The sequence below is a fragment of the Gymnoscopelus microlampas genome, assembly GCF_963454915.1.
Source record: "Gymnoscopelus microlampas genome assembly, chromosome: 4".
Taxonomy (NCBI): domain Eukaryota; kingdom Metazoa; phylum Chordata; class Actinopteri; order Myctophiformes; family Myctophidae; genus Gymnoscopelus; species Gymnoscopelus microlampas.
Genome location: NC_139941.1, coordinates 56,097,825 through 56,122,296, shown reverse-complemented (window position 1 = coordinate 56,122,296; position 24,472 = coordinate 56,097,825). Strand labels below are relative to the sequence as shown.

General features: G+C 43.1%; 1 protein-coding gene across 1 annotated transcript in view; it reads right to left on the bottom strand.

Moving 5' to 3' along the window:
• LOC311043346 (H-2 class II histocompatibility antigen, E-S beta chain-like) overlaps positions 1-24,472 on the bottom strand; it is a 111,307-nt gene that overhangs the window by 23,329 nt on the left and 63,506 nt on the right. Inside the window, exon 4 of the mRNA XM_084054560.1 lies at positions 15,248-15,520. Within this exon, the coding sequence (XP_083910686.1) occupies positions 15,248-15,520 (273 nt within the window). The remainder of the gene's footprint in view (positions 1-15,247; positions 15,521-24,472) is intronic.

The following is a 24,472-nucleotide window of genomic DNA, read 5'->3' as shown; positions in this document are numbered from 1 at the left end:
GTCAATGTAAATAGTTTGATGGTTGATAGTTAGATGACAAGTCAAAGTTATGAAAAAACAAGGTCAGGTTTCGTTCTACCTCTGACCAAAATCACATGTGAATATTCCTATTTCTGCCTTGAATAAGGCCTTATATTATATAAAGGGCTGCTGGGCACTACCTGTAGACCATCTGTGTATAAGTACTATGTGAAAACAACCAGCGTGTAGAACTCCCTATTTCAGGGTAGGTGTGTTTTTGCAGTGGTGAGTCACTTCATGGATGAATTTCATGACTTTTGCAGTAAAAGTAAAATTTGGGACAATCCATTTCATGAAGAGGACAAGTCAAAGTTATGGAAAAACAAGGTGAAGTTTTTTTCTACCCCTGATAGAAGGGTAGGACCAGTATTCCATGTGAATATTTCTAAGAAAAGTCCACTTTTTGCTATTTCCGCCTATAATAAGGCCTTGTATAAAAGGCTGCTGATTCACAATAGAACCAAATATTGGCATTCTGATTGCTTTAGGATGTAGGGACACTACCTGTAGACCATCTGTTTAAGTATGATGAGAAACAAAAAACATCAGGTAGAAAATGAGAAACGATTGACTTCGAACTCCCCTTTTCAGGGTAGGCGTGTTTTGGCAGTGGTGAGTCACTTTGTGGATGAATTTCATGACTTTTGCAGTAAAAGTAAAACTTCTGACCATCCATTTCAGGAAGTGGACATCTTAAAGACAATGTCACATCTTTACCCCTGAAAAAGAGCTGGACCAAAGTTACAAGTACATATTGCTCAGAAAAGTCAACTTGTTGCTATTTCCGCCTATTTAAGGCCTTATATAAAAGGCTGCTGATTCACAATAGAACCACATATTGGCATTCTGATTGTTTTGGGATGTAGGGACACTACCTGTAGACCATCTGTGCAAGTATGATCTAAAAACAACCAGCAGGTAGAAAATGACAGAGGATTTACTTGGATCTCCCACTTTCAGCATAGGCGTTTTTTTGCCTATGTGGTGAGTCACTTCATGGATCAATTTCATGACTTTTGCAGTAAAAGTAAAACTTGGGACAATCCATTTCATGAAGGGGACATCCTAAAGATATGAAAAAACAATGTCCCGTTTTGTTCTACTCCGGGGAGGGGTATAGTCAACTTTTGGGCTTTTGGTTCCTGCACTATATAGTAATCATCACATTATTGCTGCCAACAACCTCTCTACCATGTAGAGCTCTACCGTTTGTACCCATCCCCTGCCTCCCAATTAGTATGGCGACTAACTGACATCCTCCTTCACTCCAATCAGTGGTGGGAAAAGTACTGAAATTCTTTACTTGAGTAAAAGTACCAATACTGCAATATGAAAATACTCTGTTACAAGTAAAAGTCCAGAATTCAAAATGTACTCGAGTAAAATTACAAACGTGTTGGCATCAAAATGTACTTAAAGTACCAAAAGTAAAAGTACTAAATGTTTGAAAATAGCAGATCTACAAGCTCACAACGCGTCGCGGTGCGACGCGTTGTGAGCTTGTAAATCGGCTATTTTCAAATAGCCTATGTATAAAATAAAATAGGGTTAAAGTGGTTAATGTATGTCTCATTATATCATAATGTATATCTGAAAAGTAACTAGAAACTTAAGTTTTCAAATAATTGCAGTGGAGTAAAAGTACAATATTTGCCTCTGAGATAGTAGTGGAGTAGAAGTAAAAGTATTGGAAATCGGAAATGCTCAAGTAAAGTACAAATACCTCAAAACTGTACTTAAGTACAGTACTTGAGTAAATGTACTTAGTTACTTTCCACCACCGACTCCAATACACAAAACATTGCATCACTCATCCCCTATAGATGGCGCTAAGGGCAGCCATGCTTCTACAAAGTGGGACAAGGTACCCCGTAGAACATATGAGAGTCTCTCCAAGGGCATTAACCGTAGCACCTTTTCAAACCATAGTAGGACACTTGGAGGACTGTCATCCATCCATTTATTGAGAATTGACAACCGAGCAGCATAGAGCAAAGCTCGTACTATAGATGTCGATGTTCCTTTTGTTACTATGATATTTATGTCTGCCCTTAGAACATAAAGGAGTGGATTTAAGGGCATTTTAATTCCAATCAGTTTAAGAATGTCATTTTGAATGGATACCCAGAAGGGTCTGATTTGTGGGCAAGTCCAGATCATATGGCTATAAGTACCTTGTCCACTTTAACACCTAGGACATAGGGGAGAGCATAGAGGATCATATTTACTCCTTATTACTGGGGAGACATGTAGCTTGTGTATTATTTTATATTGGGTTTCATAAGACTTGTTGGAGCACGTTATTTTCTTTGCATTAAGTAGTATGTTACGCCATCATCCCCTCATCTATTTGTAGTTGAAGATGGTTTTCCCAGAATACTTTACTGTTATTAGTTGATGCTTTTTCTACCTGGAACAGACTCTCGTAAAGAACTTTGAAAGAATACTTTGGCTATTCAAAAATAGCAGATCTACAAGCTCATAGTGCGGCACCGAGTGCCACGCTATGAGCTTCTATTCAAAAATAGCAGACGTACAAGCTCAGATATAGCAGATATACAAGCTCAGATTTAAGACCTCTACACACTGTCACTTTGTGGGATCCGATGAGAGCCGTGCTAAACCCAATCAGAGCAATTGATAGAGTGAGCGAGCAGCTGCTCAACGATGGGGCTGTTTATTATTAGAGAGGAATAGGGCTTGCAGACAGAGAGAGAGGTGTGTGTGTGTGTGTGTGTGTGTGTGTGTGTGTGTGTGTGTGTGTGTGTGTGTGTGTGTGTGTGTGTGTGTGTGTGTGTGTGTGTGTGTGTGTGTGTGTGTGTGTGTGTGTGTGTGTGTGTGTGTGTGTGTGTGTGTGTATGTGTGTGTGTGTGTGTGTGTGTGTGTGTGTATGTGTCTCTGAACAGTATTGCCAGGTTTTGCGCGAGAAATAAGCAACCAGGTCTATGAAAACAAGCCCAACAAAAGTGACTATAGGCGGCATGAGCACTTTAAACCTATATACAAATAAAATAGCCGATCTACAAGCTCACAACGCGTCACAACTATTTTCAAAGAAAAAAAGCAACATTAAGAAATAAAGCCAAATAAGCAACTACACTTTGGAAATAAGCTAAAAAGAAACACAACCACCAATATTTTTTACAAGCAACTCGCTTATAATAAGCGGACACGGCAACACTGGTTGACTTTTAAAACGTTTGTTTAGAGAGAGAGAGAGAGAGAGAGAGAGAGAAATACAGAGAAATTGAGAATGATTTAATGTCAATCATTAGCGTCCTGTCTCGGTCTCGTGCATATATTATAGACGTCATTTCAACGTCTATAATATAGACAGTCTATAAATAGACGTTTAAAAAACAGCTAATCAACGTCTAGGCTAAGCCTAGACCGCTAAAAAACTTTCACCAGTAGACCAATTATAACCCTGTTTTAGCCTACCCCTTAGACGTATTTTAGAGGTCTAATAGACCAAAAAATGCTCAGTGGGATATTTTGAGATGGGGGTCCACGGCCGAATACATGTAAAAACAAATTGCATTTGTAGAATCCCCAGAGGCAAAGATGTGAGTTACAAATGTTCACTTTAAAAAATATGTTTTCAAAGATTTGCACAAATTTACATTTACATTCTTCAAAATGATAGCAGATCTACAAGCTCATAGCGCGGCACTCGGTGCTGCGCTATGAGCTTGTAGATCTGCTATTTTTGATTAGCCAAAGTATAAGATAATGCTTATAGTGGTTAAAATCTAAAATACTTTCCCGGTCTTAATGATTAAGAGGACAATTGTTTCAACATAAAACGCTGTATTGAAGTTCAGGAGAGTTCATTAAAGACAATGATCTTCAGGTAGGACATGGAAAGGACTCATGGTTCAGCACACCTGGGGAAAAACACATGTGGTGAATGTGGAGGTTGGCTTCTCTTGTATTTTCTCTTAACTGACAGTTAAGAGAAAATACTGTATGAGTGAAATGTAAGAAAACATGAGGCCAAAATATGTTTCTTATTCCTTTATTGTTATTGTGACATTCCATTCAAACCGAGCAAATTAAAGCCAAAATCTAACATCTGAACTTCAAACCATTCATGATCAGGGGTGCAGATCCCAGGGGGGAAGGAGGGGACATGTCTGACATGTTCCTCAAATAAACTGTTTTAAATAAATTATATAATTTAAAATCTATGTTTAATAGAAGCTGATTCCACTTTTGAAATCATTCTCACATACAGTAAACACAATACTTTGTGAAGGTTTTGTTTTTGCCACCCGTGTGTCCTGATCATCAACAACTGACACATAAATTAATCCACATCATCATCATCTTCATCATCATCACTTGTCCATAGAGCTGTTAACTAGTTTAATGAGTGAAGTTCAGCAAATATGAACGGATAAAAACACAACTATGAAAAACGTAAAGATAAATAATACTGACCAAGGAATATCTAAACTGTCTGAATTAGACACATATTGTGTGTGTGTGTGTGTGTGTGTGTGTGTGTGTGTGTGTGTGTGTGTGTGTGTGTGTGTGTGTGTGTGTGTGTGTGTGTGTGTGTGTGTGTGTGTGTGTGTGTGTGTGTGTGTGTGTGTGTGTGTGTGTGCGTGTGTGTGTGTGTTGTCTATTTTAACTCATCAACATTAAATCAGATAAACAGGCAAACCTAAACATTATAAATATCATTAACTCAGTGTGTCCTGTCTGACTGTTTAGTTTAGATTTCTCAAATCATTTGAATTCAAATACATGTATTGGACTATTTATGTTTAGTTATGCTGCAGGACCACATTGTAAACAAGTGTTTCATTACGCTTTAATGTGTTATCCTGGGTTTAAGTTGTTTTGTGATTTTGCTTGAATATCTTTTACCAAAATCTAATCAAATCTCAAATGATGTGAATTAATGTGAAAGAATTAATGTTTGTAAAACCTGCAGTTAAACATGGAGGCATGTTCATGTGTTTGTAGTTAAATCATGTGATGTCAACCTCTAATGGATTATTTACATCATAACATTATAGTTTGTTTCATGCATTGAACATGGATTTGGTGTTTTGTTTTTTATACCAAATGTCAGACAAACTGTAATCATTGTGAACATTATTAGTTAGTTTAAAATCCTAGCGTTAACTCTATGTTGGGGATGTTATTGATGAGAAGAGTCCTTGTTTGTGGTTCCCTCCTGAGTTGTAATGAGATCTGCTCCCCTTCTCATGATTACATATAAATCATTACTTAATATACATGATTGCATGTCATCAGTGTTTCATATTAATTTCTTAGACTGTGGCGGCCCACCATTGTCTAATTTGGTTGGACGAGGGTCCACCCATCACCTCAAACCACCCTAGAGGGTCCAGGTCCACCCATCACAGGGAAACAGTGATGTCATAATGATCATAACACATTCATTATCACACATTATAAATGATTACATAATAAATGACTCATGGTCAATTATAAAATAATAAAACCATTTTTACAAACATGACTGACTTCCATTCAGATGGATGTTAATATTAATGTTATTAAGAACTCTGATTGTGTGTGTGATCATCCTCCTATTTATGTTTATGTGTTCCTCCTCATCCCTCCTCATCCTCCGTTTATGTGTCAAACAATGGGAGATCACACTGCACAGGGTTGCCACGTTTCGCACAAGAAACAAGCTGCAAGGTCTATAAAAACAAGCCCAAACGAAGCGTGACCTACAAGCAACAAGGCAAACGAAAAGAAGGCCACCCGAAGCTCCTTCACACATACATTGCCTCTTGGAAAACAGCAGATCTACAAGCTCACAACGCGTCCCCACACCCACCTGCACTTTCACAACCAATGCCAAAAACACACTACCACCAATATTCGCCCTAAACCGCTTACAATAGGAACATGGCAACACCAACGTCTGCCCTCTGCCAGGGAGCCACATTCCATTGGTTTGAATGCTTGATTCTGATTGGTCACTCACTGAATTCAGCGCTCTTCTTTTGCTTAATGACCTCTGAACTCAATAACAGAATGTCTAATCAAAGACTCATAAATAATCAATACAGTAACTGAATATTGATTCTATTTTATCAACACTTCCCCTTGTTTTCTGAGGCGAGCGTGTTGCACTGGACACACCTGGCATAAATTAATGGAATACTTTCATTATCGTAAGCAATGAAATCCTTTGTTTTGTTACTTTTGGGTCGATTTATTAATTTCTTTATTAAGTAGCCGTGTAATAAGCAGGATAATCAATGGGGAGCAGGTTATTATTGAGAAATAAAGCCCTTCAGGGTGATAAAGACCCTCTGCTAGCGTGTCTAATCATCCTGTCTGGGTTTGTTTCTCAATAATGACCGGCTCCTCATTGATTATCACTTTGTGTAGAACTCAGTACAAGTGTTGTCACTGACATGTTATGTTTGTGTTTTCTGACCACAGACACTATAACAGTTATTTGATGAATCTCCCCACACTAATTATCCTTATATATATTATTTTGTTTAAAACACACACATCTGTGAAAAAGCTTGATGATGTCATCATTGTGCTGCTGTTATGACTATTTAAAAGCTTGATGATGTCATCATTGTGCTGCTGTTATGACCATAGATATAGAAACCTAGATACCTCATTGGCCTCTGCAGTTCATTGGAGCGACCTGTATCGCAATACCCTTGTATTGCTTCCGCCCCTGGTCCAAGGAAGTTTTTCCCTATTCGTGTGTGTCACATTATACCTCTATGGTGTCACAGAAGGGGGCGTTCAGTAGGCCTCTGATTGGCCTACCGAACGTCCCCTTCTGTGACGCACGCGACTGAGGGCGGAAGCTGGTGCGCGCCCGAGATACAGACGCCTCAGAGCCAGAGGAGGCGTCTACCTTTATATGTCTATGGTTATGACTATTTAAAAGATTGATGATGTCATCATTGTGCTGCTGTTATGACTATTTAAAAGCTTGATGATGTCATCATTGGGCTGCTGTTATGACTATTTAAAAGCTTGATGATGTCATCATTGTGCTGCTGTTATGACTATTTAAAAGCTTGATGATGTCATCATTGTGCTGCTGTTATGACTATTTAAAAGCTTGATGATGTCATCATTGTGCTGCTGTTATGACTATTTAAAAGCTTGATGATGTCATCATTGTGCTGCTGTCATGACTATTTAAAAGCTTGATGATGTCATCATTGTGCTGCTGTTATGACTATTTAAAAGCTTGATGATGTCATCATTGTGCTGCTATTATGACTATTTAAAAGCTTGATGATGTCATCATTGTGCTGCTGTTATGACTATTAATATTTAAAAGCTGACACGCATGTATTTCCTCCTCTCTCCACCAGGGGGCAGCGACGACTCTCTGCTCCTCTGAAAACACACCCAGGTGTTCTGTGAAAAGACAATAAAGCAATAAGAATCAGAATGTATTAACTGTGTGAACATGTTAACACTTTAGAACAACCTTCCCTTATATTCAATGAACTGAATCATTGTAAAGTCTGGTGATGCAAGGTTATGCTGACTTTCTCACTGCGCCTCGCCATTGTGCCTCGTTAAACATGTTTATATTTGATTCATGAATATTTGATTGACGAATCAATACATCTGACCACATTGTCATCAGTGTCGTCTGATACAACTTTAAATTGTTTGATTATTACTAGGGCCGGGACTTTATCGCGTTAAATTAGATCAATTAATTACAGAAAAATTATCGCGTTAAAAAAATTAACGCATTTTAATCGCACCTATTTTTGCACCGCGGAACGTTTCTCACTGGACGAGTTTCAGACGGACCGTTTATAGCAGCGCACCAACAGACGGTAATTCTCACTTCTCAGGCATGACAGACAACAACAAAGTCTACTGCAGCCAGCCAGCACAGTGCATGAAAACATGATGCCTGCTTGATAATGTTGGCTGGGCAAGTCAGAATCTGTAATGGAAGCCCCCGCCTACGCGCGCGTTGGGGGGGGGTGCGCTGGTGGGGGGGGTTCCACGAGGCGGTGCGGATCACATGCGCGCGATTTTAATTCATAATAATTAAGGAATCTACTATAAACAACAGTAACAACACTCTACCAGCCTCCAGTGGTGGAAAATTGCTGATCTACAAGCTCACAATGCCTTGCGCTTGTAGATCTGCTATTTTCACATGGCTGTAATGTTTTATAATAATAATCGAAATCTACAAAGTAACTAGTAACTGTTTTTCAAGTTTTCGAATAATTGTAGTGGAGTAAAAGTACAATATTTGCCTCTGAGATATAGTGGAGTTACTGGAGTAGAAATAAAAGTATTAAAAATTGGAAATACTCTAGAGTCAAGTGCAAATACCTAAAAATTGTACTTAAGTACAGTTCTTGAGTACATGTACTTAAAGACGTATGCCAAAATCCATTTGAAAAAATTGCTTTTCACTGTTCTCAGGTCAAATATTGATATGCGATTAAAATGCGATTAATTGCGATTAATTAATTACAAAGCCTCTAATTAATTAGATTAATTTTTTTAATCGAGTCCCAGCCCTAATTATTACATTTGATTATTAGATTAATTTTGATAAGAAATTAAATGAGTTATATCTCTGAAAATCAATGTTCAAAGTAGTTGAATAAGTGAATTAATTCAGTAGTTTGTATTAGTATCCTAGTCTAGTTGTTTCACTTCTTACACCAGCATGTTGTTTTGTGAATGTGTTCTAGTTTTATACACTTTTATACATTTTAAATAAAAGTTAATTAAAAAGAAAGAGGAAATGAACCTGGGTGTGTGGGAGGAGTCTAAAGATCGTCATTGGTTGTTGTCGGCACCAGAATACGACCTGATAGAAGAAGAGAGACAGTTAAAACACACAGACAGACAGACAGACAGACAGACAGACAGACAGACAGTGTTAAAGGGACACTGCAAACGGTCTGGGATATGTAGTCTTTGGGTCGTTTGACCTGTTTCTAGTGTTTATATTGTGTTACTCTTTGGGTAAATGTGTACATTTACACCTTCAGTTGAAGCTTCATATCCATATGAGTAAAACGCCAGGGTGGTGTGTTTATTTTTGGAACACAGTTCTTATATGAAGCGATCTAAGATTCCCCAATGAGGATATCAACACAAAAGGTAAAGCCATGAACCTGCGGAATGCGCCCTCTACTGGCAGTGACGTCAGGACTTCGGTGCTCTATATAAACCAGTTTAGGTTGTGGCTTTACATGTTTGTTTGTTTGTTTGTTTGTTTGTTTGTTTGTTTGTTTGTTTGTTTGCATTTCTGTGAGGGTTCCACATGTCCTGTGATCCTCTGTTGATCTGACCTCATTTCTTTCACTGGTAGTATTCTAATTAATTAAGCATGTTAATTAAACATGTTAATTAAACATGTAATAAACATGTTAATTAAACATGCTAATCACCTCGTTTCTTCCACTGGAAGTAGATGAATCCAGACAGGAACAAGACCAGACCCAGAACCAGACCTGATGCTCCCATGGCCACCTTGTTCTTCACTGACTCTGGCATGGAGAAATCTGTCAACACAAATATTATATTATAATAATGATATGATATGATATGATATGATATTATATTATAACAGTAGATTAAAACACCTTGTTCTTCACTGACTCTGGCATGGAGTCATCTGACAATAATATGACAACAACCAAACACAGTATGTGATATAAGACAGAGTAGACATGTGGATGTGGGAGCAGCCATTAGTAAACAAAGATGATGTACCTCATCTAGACAAGACACTTATAAGCTCTAAGTAGGTGAGGCTCCTGTCATGACCTTCTTATTAGAATGCTTACTCTTTAGTAGTTTAAGTTTTCATGTATTTGTATTGTTTTTTTAATGGAGTGCTGTTTTTACTTTCTGTAAAACAAATATACCTTCAGGTACAAATAGAGAATAATCCTTTAACCCTTAAAACCAGAGTGTAGTGTAACACATTACAGTAGATTACAGTAGAGTACAGTAGATTACAGTAACTGACCCCAGTCCATCTTGATAGGCGCGGTCAGGCTGGGATGTTCCACCATGCATGTGACCTTCTCTCCTGATCTGTATCACTCACACACACACACACACACACACACACACACACACACACACACACACACACACACACACACACACACACACACACACACACACACACACACACACACACACACACTACAATTAGGCACCATAGCATTAGGCCGTTATATGCAATAAGATAAGTTTATATTGATATTTTCTCTGCCTAAAATAATCATGACGTGCGTGCGTCCTCAAGTAGAATGTGTGTCCATGTGGATCTGCTCAGAGCTGAAGCGGCCCCTCCTCCCCGCCCGGTCTGGCAGTGAGTGAGCAGCTGTTAATTAGCACTAACATTAGGACAGATTGTGAAAGTAGCCGATCTACACGCTGAAACGCCCCGCGATTCAACACATTGATCCGTTGTTCTTTGTTAAAGAGGTGGTGCCATGGTTTTGCACTTTTTCTGTTTTTCATGTGTCTATAAAAAACATACCCCCCCCCTCATTATCATAACACAACAGGTGTGGGCATGAGGAGGAGGAGGGACTAAAGACAGGTGGGTGGTGCTAAGGTGGTGGAGGAGGTGCTAAGGTGAGAACTAGGTATACTTAATGAACTGGAGGCGTGTCCACATAAAAACATAATTTTAACACTTTCGGTACACTTTTTTTGAAAAACATCTTCCTCCTAGTATAACCATAATACCTGATGATTATGTTTTAGATGGGGGGAAAAATCACTGAAAACCACGGCACCCTGTCTTTAATATTTAGTTTTTTTGAGAAAAATCTTTTTTTGACTATGTTTGTGTAGGAGCGTGAATGCCCCGCTGGGCTCTCCTCTGCTCTAGTGTTTATTGTTTATTCCACTATTCCCTCCCCAATGCAGGAAAAATAGGATGGTAAGTGGCAGGAGAAACTTAGTAACGAGATACACACGTAATAGCGTATTCCTGTGTGTGTATTCATGTATAACACGCTCGTGCGCGGGTCTCTGTGTGCGTTCGCCATGCGTGCACGACGAACGCGTGTGTCTGCGTGATTTAATATTAACCTACCAATCAATGGGCCATTTTCAGCAAGTGAGTAACACTTGTTTTATTTTTAAAGAATATATGTATAGGTGTCTATTAGGTGTGTATTTCTATGTGTAGGTGTCTGTTAGGTGTGTACCTGGGTGTGTACTCCAGGTAGGAGTGGTACTGGTAGTACCAGTCTCCATCAGACAGCTCGGCATGGGAGAGACCAGAGGTCAAAGGTTCTTGACCTATCCACCAGGTCACCAGGATCACTTTAGGATAGAAGTCGTAGCTGCTGCACCTCAGCATGTGAGTGTGTTCACCACGACGAGGGGGAGTATCTGACTTCAGTCTCACTTTGGGCTCCACTCCTAAAAAATATGATTTTTATTATTATATATTATTATTATTATTATTATTATTACCCTTATTATTATTATTATACCAGTCATAGGAAAATGTCATTATCATTAATAATTGTATATCATCCAAATGAGATCCAAATGATCCAGAAAGCCGCAAAACACTTGGTCTTCAACCGGTCAAAATGTTCACGTTGCTTCCCCCGTTCTCCTCTCCCTCCATTGGCTCCCAGTTGCTGCCGTCACAGAGTACTAAACACTGATGTTGGCCTACAAAGCAACCAAAGGTATGACACCCCCATATCTTCAAACCTGATCCAACCCTACAACCCCTCCCGCTCACTCAGATCAGCTAACACAGGGAAGCTGTCTGAATCTTCTCTAAAACACCCTGGACAACGCTCCACACGTCCTAGACTCTTCTCCTTTCTTTAAAACACCCTGGACAACGCTCAACATGTCCCAGGCTCTTCTCCCTTCCCTAAAACACCCTGGTCGACGCTCCACACGTCCTAGACTCTTTTCCCTTCCCTAAAACACCCTGGACAACGCTCCACACGTCCTAGACTCTTCTCCCTTCTCTAAAACACCCTGGTCGACGCTCCACACGTCCTAGACTCTTTTCCCTTCTCTAAAACACCCTGGACAACGCTCCACACGTCCTAGACTCTTCTCCCTTCTCTAAAACACCCTGGTCGACGCTCCACACGTCCTAGACTCTTTTCCCTTCCCTAAAACACCCTGGACAACGCTCCACACGTCCTAGACTCTTTTCCCTTCCCTAAAACACCCTGGACAACGCTCCACACGTCCTAGACTCTTCTCCCTTCTCTAAAACACCCTGGACAACGCTCCACACGTCCTAGACTCTTTTCCCTTCTCTAAAACACCCTGGACAACGCTCCACACGTCCTAGACTCTTCTCCCTTCCCTAAAACATCCAGAACAACGCTCCACACGTCCTAGACTCTTCTCCCTTCCCTAAAACATCCAGAACAACGCTCCACACGTCCTAGACTCTTCTCCCTTCTCTAAAACACCCTGGACAACGCTCCACACGTCCTAGACTCTTCTCCCTTCTCTAAAACACCCTGGACAACGCTCCACACGTCCTAGACTCTTCTCCCTTCTCTAAAACACCCTGGACAACGCTCCACACGTCCTAGACTCTTCTCCCTTCCCTAAAACACCCTGGACAACGCTCCACACGTCCTAGACTCTTCTCCCTTCCCTAAAACACCCTGGACAACGCTCCACACGTCCTAGACTCTTCTCCCTTCCCTAAAACACCCTGGACAACGCTCCACACGTCCTAGACTCTTCTCCCTTCCCTAAAACACCCTGGACAACGCTCCACACGTCCTAGACTCTTCTCCCTTCCCTAAAACACCCTGGACAACGCTCCACACGTCCTAGACTCTTCTCCCTTCCCTAAAACACCTTGGACAACGCTCCACACGTCCTAGACTCTTCTCCCTTCCCTAAAACACCTTGGACAACGCTCCACACGTCCTAGACTCTTCTCCCTTCCCTAAAACACCCTGGACAACGCTCCACACGTCCTAGACTCTTCTCCCTTCCGTAAAACACCCTGGACAACGCTCCACACGTCTTAGACTCTTCTCCCTTCCCTAAAACACCTTGGACAACGCTCCACACGTCCTAGACTCTTTTCCCTTCCCTAAAACACCCTGGACAACGCTCCACACGTCCTAGACTCTTCTCCCTTCCCTAAAACACCCTGGACAACGCTCCACACGTCCTAGACTCTTCTCCCTTCCCTAAAATACTCTGGACAACGCTCCACACGTCCTAGACTCTTCTCCCTTCCCTAAAACACCTTGGACAACGCTCCACACGTCCTAGACTCTTCTCCCTTCCCTAAAACACCTTGGACAACGCTCCACACGTCCTAGACTCTTCTCCCTTCCCTAAAACACCTTGGACAACGCTCCACACGTCCTAGACTCTTCTCCCTTCCCTAAAACACCTTGGACAACGCTCCACACGTCCTAGACTCTTCTCCCTTCCCTAAAACACCTTGGACAACGCTCCACACGTCCTAGACTCTTCTCCCTTCCCTAAAACACCTTGGACAACGCTCCACACGTCCTAGACTCTTCTCCCTTCCCTAAAACACCTTGGACAACGCTCCACACGTCCTAGACTCTTCTCCCTTCCCTAAAACACCCTGGACAACGCTCCACACGTCCTAGACTCTTCTCCCTTCCGTAAAACACCCTGGACAACGCTCCACACGTCCTAGACTCTTCTCCCTTCCCTAAAACACCTTGGACAACGCTCCACACGTCCTAGACTCTTTTCCCTTCCCTAAAACACCCTGGACAACGCTCCACACGTCCTAGACTCTTCTCCCTTCCCTAAAACACCCTGGACAACGCTCCACACGTCCTAGACTCTTCTCCCTTCCCTAAAACACTCTGGACAACGCTCCACACGTCCTAGACTCTTCTCCCTTCCCTAAAACACCTTGGACAACGCTCCACACGTCCTAGACTCTTCTCCCTTCCCTAAAACACCTTGGACAACGCTCCACACGTCCTAGACTCTTCTCCCTTCCCTAAAACACCTTGGACAACGCTCCACACGTCCTAGACTCTTCTCCCTTCCCTAAAACACCTTGGACAACGCTCCACACGTCCTAGACTCTTCTCCCTTCCCTAAAACACCTTGGACAACGCTCCACACGTCCTAGACTCTTCTCCCTTCTGGCTCCCAAACGGCGGAACAAATTCCCCATTGCAGTCAGAACTGCAGACTCAATCCCAATCTTCCGCCGCAATCTGAAGACTCTCCTCTTCAGACTCTACCTCAGCCTGTAGCACTAGACCTAGCCTTGACGACCTTGCAGGCTTATGTAAAGGTTTGGATAGTTTTAATGTACATATTATTTATTTGTTTGATATTATACTGTTTAGACTGATGATAGGTTCATGGTTTACCTATGATCCTAGATCACTATTTCTATACATTTGATGTATTACCTTGTGTTTTCCTTGCTTACTGTAAATCACTCTGGATTAAGAGTGTCTGATAAATGCCTACATTGTACATTGTAACTGTAAATGTCAGTGTTTTGCCACATGATGGCACTAGAGAACAACGTTGTATAGAATACCGTAGATTAAATAGTCTACAGTTTTCTTCAACGTCGAATGCATTTATATAATGTAATTTAAACATATTAAAAAAGTTTGAGTTACACAGTTACACAATGAACAAGAGTATAAACAAACAAAACAATACACATAATCCTGTAAAATATTAAATCAGGTGAAATGAAGTGTATAGAGGTGTTTTATCCTGCATGGTTCTTTTTAAAGTTCATTTAAAAACATTAATCCTGGTGTCTCTATTTTAGGAAGGTCATTATATGTAGGTGAAAACACTCAGAAATAGATCTATATGTTTCATTTATACTGGGTGTACGATGGTGACACCTCATGTTGTGAGCTTGTAGATCTGCTATTTCCACTGTGTGACAGCGTGTTAGGATACAATATAAATCAGGCTTAAGTGTTTAAGAGGATCTGAAATGTTTCTCAGCAGATTCAAAAATAACAGATCTACAAGCTCATAGCGGGGCACCGAGTGCCGCTCTATGAGCTGCTATTTTTGAATAGCCAAAGAAATCTAACAGAGATGCGTCCCCGGATTGAATGGGTTAAGGAATGTTTTATAATCATTATCAGATCAATATTAACACCATTAATCATCTCTGAATAGAATGATTTATTATGATGTCATGTTATAGTTTATGAGGTGATGATTGTTGAGTGCTGCTCTGAGATCAGCTCACCTCTCTTGTTCAGAACAGAGGAGTACCAGAGCTCAGTGTTGTGTTTGCAGATTGCGTCTCGTTCTGCTCTCCTCACAGCCAGTTCTGTAGGATCTTTATTCCAGCGCTCTGCGTTCTTCACACCAAACTCAGTGTATCCAACCCACTGATCTACTCTACTGTCCCACCTGAGGAACTCATCACCATCGAAATTCAATGACTTTATGTACTGTATGTCCTTCAGCTCACTGGAGTTAAACACACAGTGGTCAGCCTCATAGTACACATATCCATCTGGAAATAGACAATTAAAAATGTTCAATTTTATTATCATCTGTATAATATCAACACTAGGCTAACTGCCCCCATCGCACAAATATGTCACTACATAAAGTCTAAAATAGGTGCATGTGTGCGTGTGCGTGTGCGTCTGTCTGCCTGTCTGTCTGTGTGCGTGTGCGTGTGCGTGTGCGTGTGCGTGTGCGTCTGCGTGTGCGTGTGTGTGTGTGTCCGTGTCTGTGTCTGTGTGTGTGTAATAGGAGGAAGGCGGGGCTACTATCAGCACGTGGTGGAAAAAGTACTCAAATTCTGCTATATAGAAATACTCTGTTACAAGTAATAGTCCAGAATCCAAAATGTACTTGAGTAAAAGTACAAAAGTATTGGTATAAAAATATACTTAAAGTATCGAAAGTAAAAGTACTCATTGTGCAGAATGTCCCATTTCAACACATTCTCACTCCCAACTAGTCACTTAATGAAGAACCGTCAGTAGCCCCTAAACGTCCGATTATGAAGGTCCTGGTTCCCCTAAAAGTCCGATTTTGCAGTCCTGGTTATTTCTCCCTAACGCCCTAAAAAGTCCAAACGGGACTATGTCGTTTGCGCATGCGCAAATGAACGTTCAACATATTGTGGTGGGTGTGGTGGATTGCTCCATTTACAACGCTAACGTCCAGGTCATAAACGATCAGATTTCAAATATGAAGTGCTTAACTAAAGGCCACGGATGTTATAATTGTGTACGTTCCAGCTTGAGTACCCATATCTTCCGTATTGTTCAATAAAAAGCCTTTTAATCCGATCGACGGCCATTTTCTCCGTCTTTTCATCAGCTTTCAACTATGCGATCCTATCGGTCGGGAGGTGTATTGCACATTATAACTCTATGCGAAAATGGCCGACGATCGGATTAAAATGCTTTTTATCCAACAATACGGAAGATATGGGTACTCATGCTGAAACGTCGGCATGTATAACATCCTGGGCATTTAGGTAAGCACTTCATATTTGAAATCTGAACGTTTGTGTAGACGTTACAGTTGTAAATTGAGCAATTCATCACACCAGGTTGAAGAATGTCCATGACCGTCATCTTTCAGGCCTACCGCTGATAACCATTAGCACATTGGTTCTCAAAGTGGGGTCCGGGGACCCCCAGGGGTACTTGAGGGGGTTCCAGGGGGTCCCCAGCTAAATGATGGACAGGGACCAAATGGACCCTTATGGGTCTGTAACTCTGAGAGTGTACAAATGTAACCAAATGGACCCTAACAGGTCCATTTGGTTCCATTTGTACACTCTCAGAGTTAAATTAACATTGATTTTACAATATGAATGTGGGTCCCAGAGACCTACATGCCATTAAATGGGGGTCCGTAGCCTAATGCATGTCAAACTGGGGGTCCTTGAAATTAAAATGGTTGAAATCACTGCTAGAGAGCCGTAAAAATCTTCTCTTATGGGGGTCCCTGGCTTATCTTTTGAAATGGGGGTCCGCGGTCTAATAAGTGTCTATTTGGGGGTCCTTGGCACGAAAAAGTTTGAGAACCATTGCATTAGCACATGAAGTCAATTCATTGTTTAATTTCAAATAAGTTTAATTTCACTTATACCACTTCATTCTGTTGATGTTTCTATTTTACTGCTACAGCAATTCATCACAAGGCTTTTTCTTTACTATTTAGCATAAATATAGTCCTGGTTATTTCTCCCTGGTTATTTGCCCCCCCCCCTCCCCCTTTTTTGTACATACTTTTTATTTTATTTTGATCATGTTTTGTTTTGTATATATTTCATTATTTTCTCATGACCTTTTTTGTACATAATGGTATATATTTTTTTTTCCCCTCTGTATTCTTATGTTGATTTTTGAACTGTTTGGTTGCTACTATATATGTCTATGAAATTAATTCAAGGACCCCAATGGAAACAAGCCCGCAAGGACTTTTTTGGCCGGACCTTTTAGACAAAAGCATTATAAATGTAACTGTGTTGTTTTACATTCTTTTGCCTAATAAAAATTTCAATCAATCAATCCCTAACGCCCTAAAAAGTCCAAACGGGACTATGTGGTTTGCGCATGTGCAAAGGAACGTTCAACATGGTGTGGTGGGTGTGGTGGGGATTGCTCCATTTACAACGCTAACGTCCAGGTCATAAACGATCAGATTTCAAATATGAAGTGCTTAACTAAAGGCCATGGATGTTAAAATGGTGTGCGTTCCAGCTTGAGTACCCATATCTTCAGTATTGTTCAATAAAAAGCCTTTTAATCCGATCGACGGCCATTTTCTCCGTCTTTTCATCAGCTTTCAACTATGCGATCCTATCGGTTGGGAGGTGTATTGCACATTATAACTCTATACGAAAATGGCAGCCAATCGGATTAAAATGCTTTTTATTGAACAACACGGAATATACGGGTATTTTTGAGGGATCGTACATAATTTTAACGTCCGTGGCCATGGGGTAAGCACTTTATAGTTGAAATCTAGACGTTTATGTAGATGTACGGGCCGTAAATGGAAAAAGTGCAAACATCAGGTTGAAGTGTCATGATATGAAATCTATCTATCTACATTGGACTGACACAACGTGAGCTAAGAGACGTGGTTTAAATGCAACATAACACACATCACCACCCAAACAAACCTGGAAATATTCTGTGCATTTTCATATTTTGTTGATCATTTTTCGATAAGTGTTTGTTGAGAACGAGAGATTTGTTTAACTTTTCCAACCCCGTGACGTCACGTCAGATTACTTCCGCATTCCGCGTGTTCGTACTCATGTCTCTGTCAGTGTCAATAAAGATCTGACAAAACAAATGTTTTATGATCTATCTAAACGTTCAAATGTTTTAAAAAGGTGCTGACCCTATGGCCACGGATGTTACAATTATGTGCGGGCCCTTAAAAGTACCCGTATCTTCCGTATTGTTTAATAAAAAGCATTTTAATCTGATTGGTGGCCATTTTATCAGAGAGTTGTAATGTTGCGTGAGTGCAGTACACCTTTCAACCCATAGGGTCAGGTGAAAACATATGGAGAAAATGGCCAGCAATTGGATTAAAAGGCTTTTTATTGAACATTACAAAAGATAAAGGTACTTTTGAGAACCCATACATGATTTTAACATCTGTGGCCATGAGTTAATAATTTTATATTTAAAGTGTGAAGAGTTATGTTGATGTACAGGCTGTAAATGCAGAAGTGCAAACACCAGGTTAAAGTTTCGCCATGACTGCCATAATGTATTATGGTTTCCAAGTGCTATACTGCCACCGGACATAAACATTAAAACATTAAAACAGATCAAATAATTGCTGTTTGTGGTTCTATAGGGCGTTGGTGTAAAGTAACTAAGTACATTTACTCAAGTACTGTACTTAAGTACAATTTTGAGGTATTTTTACTTTACTGGAGTATTTCCCAATTCTCAGTACTTTAAACGAAATGATGCAACGCTGATATCGCTTTTGTAATTCATTTTATAATATTTAAGGCACCCCGTGTGTATTGTATTCCAATAATAATAATAATAATAATAAGGGTAATAATAATCATAATAATAATAATAATAATGTAATTATAGAGCAGTAACACACTGAAATAATAAGGGTAATAATAATAATAATAAGGGTAATAATTGAATGTAGAGCAGTAACACACTGGAATAATAATGTAATGTATAGAGCAGTAACACACTGGAATGATAATAATAATAATAATAATAAGGGTATTAATAATAATAATAAGGGTAACAATAGAAGTGGTGTACACGGCAGGCAGTTCTAATGGAAAAAACTATGACCCGTGTACGGACTAGTGCCGGTGAACACGGCAGCGATCATCTCCCATAGTTGCTATGGAGCGTGAACACTCGCGACTGCTATTCGTGTACACTGTCTGTGCCAACTACATTTTCTCAATGGGGGGCAGCAGAGAGCCTTAGTCAGTCAATCAATCAATCAATCAATCTATCAATCAATCAATCAATGCCAACAAGTAGAAATGTGCTCTGTGTACACGGCGTGTACACCTCCCACATTATGCTATGGGAAACGCCGTTTCTGATCATGTGACCTCCCGGGACGCTGTTTCTGGGCGGGGTCTCGCCAAATTCGTCCCACGTACCCCCCCCCCGCCCCCCCCCGATAGACCCTCTTGAGTCTAGGCTAGCCTCAATCAATCTATCAATCAATCAATCAATGCCAACAAGTAGAAATGTGCTCTGTGTACACGGCGTGTACACCTCCCACATTATGCTATGGGAAACGCCGTTTCTGATCATGTGACCTCCCCGGACGCTGTTTCTGGGCGGGGTCTCGCCAAATTCGTCCCACGTACCCCCCCCCGCCCCCCCCGATAGACCCTCTTGAGTCTAGGCTAGCCTCAATCAATCTATCAATCAATCAATCAATGCCAACAAGTAGAAATGTGCTCTGTGTACACGGCGTGTACACCTCCCACATTATGCTATGGGAAACGCCGTTTCTGATCATGTGACCTCCCGGGACGCTGTTTCTGGGCGGGGTCTCGCCAAATTCGTCCCACGTACCCCCCCCCGCCCCCCCCCCGATAGACCCTCTTGAGTCTAGGCTAGCCTCAATCAATCTATCAATCAATCAATCAATGCCAACAAGTAGAAATGTGCTCTGTGTACACGGCGTGTACACCTCCCACATTATGCTATGGGAAACGCCGTTTCTGATCATGTGACCTCCCGGGACGCTGTTTCTGGGCGGGGTCTCGCCAAATTCGTCCCACGTACCCCCCCCCCGCCCCCCCCGATAGACCCTCTTGAGTCTAGGCTAGCCTCAATCAATCTATCAATCAATCAATCAATGCCAACAAGTAGAAATGTGCTCTGTGTACACGGCGTGTACACCTCCCACATTATGCTATGGGAAACGCCGTTTCTGATCATGTGACCTCCCGGGACGCTGTTTCTGGGCGGGGTCTCGCCAAATTCGTCCCACGTACCCCCCCCCGCCCCCCCCGATAGACCCTCTTGAGTCTAGGCTAGCCTCAATCAATCTATCAATCAATCAATCAATGCCAACAAGTAGAAATGTGCTCTGTGTACACGGCGTGTACACCTCCCACATTATGCTATGGGAAACGCCGTTTCTGATCATGTGACCTCCCGGGACGCTGTTTCTGGGCGGGGTCTCGCCAAATTCGTCCCACGTACCCCCCCCCCCGCCCCCCCCCGATAGACCCTCTTGAGTCTAGGCTAGCCTCAATCAATCTATCAATCAATCAATCAATGCCAACAAGTAGAAATGTGCTCTGTGTACACGGCGTGTACACCTCCCACATTATGCTATGGGAAACGCCGTTTCTGATCATGTGACCTCCCGGGACGCTGTTTCTGGGCGGGGTCTCGCCAAATTCGTCCCAAGTACCCCCCCCCCGCCCCCCCCGATAGACCCTCTTGAGTCTAGGCTAGCCTCAATCAATCTATCAATCAATCAATCAATGCCAACAAGTAGAAATGTGCTCTGTGTACACGGCGTGTACACCTCCCACATTATGCTATGGGAAACGCCGTTTCTGATCATGTGACCTCCCGGGACGCTGTTTCTGGGCGGGGTCTCGCCAAATTCGTCCCACGTACCCCCCCCCCGCCCCCCCCCCCCGATAGACCCTCTTGAGTCTAGGCTAGCCTCAATCAATCTATCAATCAATCAATCAATGCCAACAAGTAGAAATGTGCTCTGTGTACACGGCGTGTACACCTCCCACATTATGCTATGGGAAACGCCGTTTCTGATCATGTGACCTCCCGGGACGCTGTTTCTGGGCGGGGTCTCGCCAAATTCGTCCCACGTACCCCCCCCCCGCCCCCCCCGATAGACCCTCTTGAGTCTAGGCTAGCCTCAATCAATCTATCAATCAATCAATCAATGCCAACAAGTAGAAATGTGCTCTGTGTACACGGCGTGTACACCTCCCACATTATGCTATGGGAAACGCCGTTTCTGATCATGTGACCTCCCGGGACGCTGTTTCTGGGCGGGGTCTCGCCAAATTCGTCCCACGTACCCCCCCGACAGACCCTCTTGAGTCTAGGCTAGCCTCAATCAATCTATCAATCAATCAATCAATGCCAACAAGTAGAAATGTGCTCTGTGTACACGGCGTGTACACCTCCCACATTATGCTATGGGAAACGCCGTTTCTGATCATGTGACCTCCCGGGACGCTGTTTCTGGGCGGGGTCTCGCCAAATTCGTCCCACGTACCCCCCCCCCGCCCCCCCCCGATAGACCCTCTTGAGTCTAGGCTAGCCTCAATCAATCTATCAATCAATCAATCAATGCCAACAAGTAGAAATGTGCTCTGTGTACACGGCGTGTACACCTCCCACATTATGCTATGGGAAACGTTGTTTCTGATCATGTGACCTCCCGGGACGCTGTTTCTGGGCGGGGTCTCGCCAAATTCGTCCCACGTACCCCCACCCGCCCCCCCCCGATAGACCCTCTTGAGTCTAGGCTAGCCTCAATCAATCTATCAATCAATCAATCAATGCCAACAAGTAGAAATGTGCTCTGTGTACACGGCGTGTACACCTCCCACATTATGCTATGGGAAATGCCGTTTCTGATCATGTGACCTCCCGGGACGCTGTTTCTGGGCGGGGTCTCGCCAAATTCGTCCCACGTACCCCCCCCCGCCCCCCCCGATAGACCCTCTTGAGTCTAGGCTAGCCTCAATCAATCTATCAATCAATCAATCAATGCCAACAAGTAGAAATGTGCTCTGTGTACACGGCGTGTACACCTCCCACATTATGCTATGGGAAACGTTGTTTCTGATCATGTGACCTCCCGGGACGCTGTTTCTGGGCGGGGTCTCGCCAAATTCGTCCCACGTACCCCCCCCCGCCCCCCCCGATAGACCCTCTTGAGTCTAGGCTAGCCTCAATCAATCTATCAATCAATCAATCAATGCCAACAAGTAGAAATGTGCTCTGTGTACACTGCGTGTACACCTCCCACATTATGCTATGGGAAACGCCGTTTCTGATCATGTGACCTCCCGGGACGCTGTTTCTGGGCGGGGTCTCGCCAAATTCGTCCCACGTACCCCCCCCGCCCCCCCCCCCGATAGACCCTCTTGAGTCTAGGCTAGCCTCAATCAATCTATCAATACATCAATCAATGCCAACAAGTAGAAATGTGCTCTGTGTACACGGCGTGTACACCTCCCACATTATGCTATGGGAAACGCCGTTTCTGATCATGTGACTTCCCGGGACGCTGTTTCTGGGCGGGGTCTCGCCAAATTCGTCCCACGTACCCCCCCCCGCCCCCCCCGATAGACCCTCTTGAGTCTAGGCTAGCCTCAATCAATCTATCAATCAATCAATCAATGCCAACAAGTAGAAATGTGCTCTGTGTACACGGCGTGTACACCTCCCATATTATGCTATGGGAAACGCCGTTTCTGATCATGTGACCTCCCGGGACGCTGTTTCTGGGCGGGGTCTCGCCAAATTCGTCCCACGTACCCCCCCCCGCCCCCCCCCGATAGACCCTCTTGAGTCTAGGCTAGCCTCAATCAATCTATCAATCAATCAATCAATGCCAACAAGTAGAAATGTGCTCTGTGTACACGGCGTGTACACCTCCCACATTATGCTATGGGAAACGCCGTTTTTGATCATGTGACCTCCCGGGACGCTGTTTCTGGGCGGGGTCTCGCCAAATTCGTCCCACGTACCCCCCCGACAGACCCTCTTGAGTCTAGGCTAGCCTCAATCAATCTATCAATCAATCAATCAATGCCAACAAGTAGAAATGTGCTCTGTGTACACGGCGTGTACACCTCCCACATTATGCTATGGGAAACGCCGTTTCTGATCATGTGACCTCCCGGGACGCTGTTTCTGGGCGGGGTCTCGCCAAATTCGTCCCACGTACCCCCCCCGCCCCCCCCTATAGACCCTCTTGAGTCTAGGCTAGCCTCAATCAATCTATCAATCAATCAATCAATGCCAACAAGTAGAAATGTGCTCTGTGTACACGGCGTGTACACCTCCCACATTATGCTATGGGAAACGCCGTTTCTGATCATGTGACCTCCCGGGACGCTGTTTCTGGGCGGGGTCTCGCCAAATTCGTCCCACGTACCCCCCCCGCCCCCCCCGATAGACCCTCTTGAGTCTAGGCTAGCCTCAATCAATCTATCAATCAATCAATCAATGCCAACAAGTAGAAATGTGCTCTGTGTACACGGCGTGTACACCTCCCACATTATGCTATGGGAAACGTCGTTTCTGATCATGTGACCTCCCGGGACGCTCTTTCTGGGCGGGGTCTCGCCAAATTCGTCCCACGTAGCCCCCCCCCGCCCCCCCCGATAGACCCTCTTGAGTCTAGGCTAGCCTCAATCAATCTATCAATCAATCAATCAATGCCAACAAGTAGAAATGTGCTCTGTGTACACGGTGTGTACACCTCCCACATTATGCTATGGGAAACGCCGTTTCTGATCATGTGACCTCCCGGGACGCTGTTTCTGGGCGGGGTCTCGCCAAATTCGTCCCACGTACCCCCCCCCCGCCCCCCCCGATAGACCCTCTTGAGTCTAGGCTAGCCTCAATCAATCTATCAATCAATCAATCAATGCCAACAAGTAGAAATGTGCTCTGTGTACACGGCGTGTACACCTCCCACATTATGCTATGGGAAACGCCGTTTCTGATCATGTGACCTCCCGGGACGCTGTTTCTGGGCGGGGTCTCGCCAAATTCGTCCCACGTACCCCCCCGACAGACCCTCTTGAGTCTAGGCTAGCCTCAATCAATCTATCAATCAATCAATCAATGCCAACAAGTAGAAATGTGCTCTGTGTACACGGCGTGTACACCTCCCACATTATGCTATGGGAAACGCCGTTTCTGATCATGTGACCTCCCGGGACGCTGTTTCTGGGCGGGGTCTCGCCTAA